The following is a 1104-nucleotide window of genomic DNA, read 5'->3' on the forward strand; positions in this document are numbered from 1 at the left end:
AAAATAATATGAATTCCTTACTTGAGCTTCGCCTTTCCTCCTTTTTTGGTGCATCTTTTCTTCTCGTACGAACTCTTGCACTTATCTGGGCGTAAAACATACAGACAGATTAACAGACTAATGCACCATTCATAGTCAGAAGTATCTTCGCGATGTATGAAAGACGAAATGTTGAATGGTTAACACCAGGAACAGGATATATATTTAGTGAATTGCTAAGAAAAAGAAAAAAAAATACATATATTACCATTTTTTAAGCAGCACGTGCACTGAGCGTCTGGCTTGTTCTTGCATCCTTTGTTCACGAAATTCTTACAGTTTTCATCAGTGATTTTCCTATTTTTCTTACATCTGCCTTTTAATTTTGTGCACTTTTTCTTCTCCTCGCATTTAAATCTGTTGTTCCTCTTCGGTCCATCATCTTTTTTCCTTTTTTCAGGGACTTTCCCCATTGTGCGCCCTTCTTGACCTGGAAAGCCACGGTGAAAAAAATAACCATATAAAAAAATCACTTTAATTAAATGATTGGAAGGTTGAAAAAATGTGATATATATGTGTCTCTAAAGTGACGAATTAGCACTGGAAACTTTATTAAATAGATTGTTAATATTAATGTTCTTGTCCTGAACAGACAGGGAACGTTGCCACCAGTGATAGGATTTGTTCAAAACTTTTTCCATTTCCTTTTGGTACATATCGGAAAATTTGTGGAATAACGTGTCCATTTTATTGGAGTGAAACAAGTTCGTCTCGTAAATCTTTCCTTAAAATTATTATGAGGCAAATCGTATGTGTAATTTTATCGTTGGCATCACTTTCAAGCCATAATAGATAATATATGAAAATTATCGAGAAAATCGTTGTCTTAAGCTTTAAAGAGAGAGACTATAGTTTATTCAGATTACGGAGTACCTATCACAAATTTCAATAGATTTGCTCCCCCTGGTCTATTATTCTATATTTTCCTTCATAAATTCATTTCTAAAGCGAGTTTTTTAAGAGAAAAATTTCTATAGTGTACCAACTCCCAGTGAAATTTTCTTGTTCATTACAGAAAACGGAAAAGTTAATGGATGTAGATATTAACGACAAAAAAACAAATGG

General features: G+C 33.3%; 1 protein-coding gene across 1 annotated transcript in view; it reads right to left on the reverse strand.

The window, feature by feature from the left end:
* Window positions 1-17: 17 nt before the first annotated feature.
* Window positions 18-1104, reverse strand: part of LOC119591203 (cylicin-2-like) — a 5723-nt gene continuing 4636 nt past the window's right edge. Inside the window, exons 3-4 of the mRNA XM_037939915.1 lie at window positions 350-469; window positions 18-85 (exon numbers count right to left, since the gene is read on the reverse strand). Of these exons, the coding sequence (XP_037795843.1) occupies window positions 18-85; window positions 350-469 (188 nt within the window). The remainder of the gene's footprint in view (window positions 86-349; window positions 470-1104) is intronic.

Source organism: Penaeus monodon, chromosome 28 (assembly GCF_015228065.2).
Source record: "Penaeus monodon isolate SGIC_2016 chromosome 28, NSTDA_Pmon_1, whole genome shotgun sequence".
In the NCBI taxonomy this organism is placed as follows: Eukaryota; Metazoa; Arthropoda; class Malacostraca; order Decapoda; family Penaeidae; genus Penaeus; species Penaeus monodon.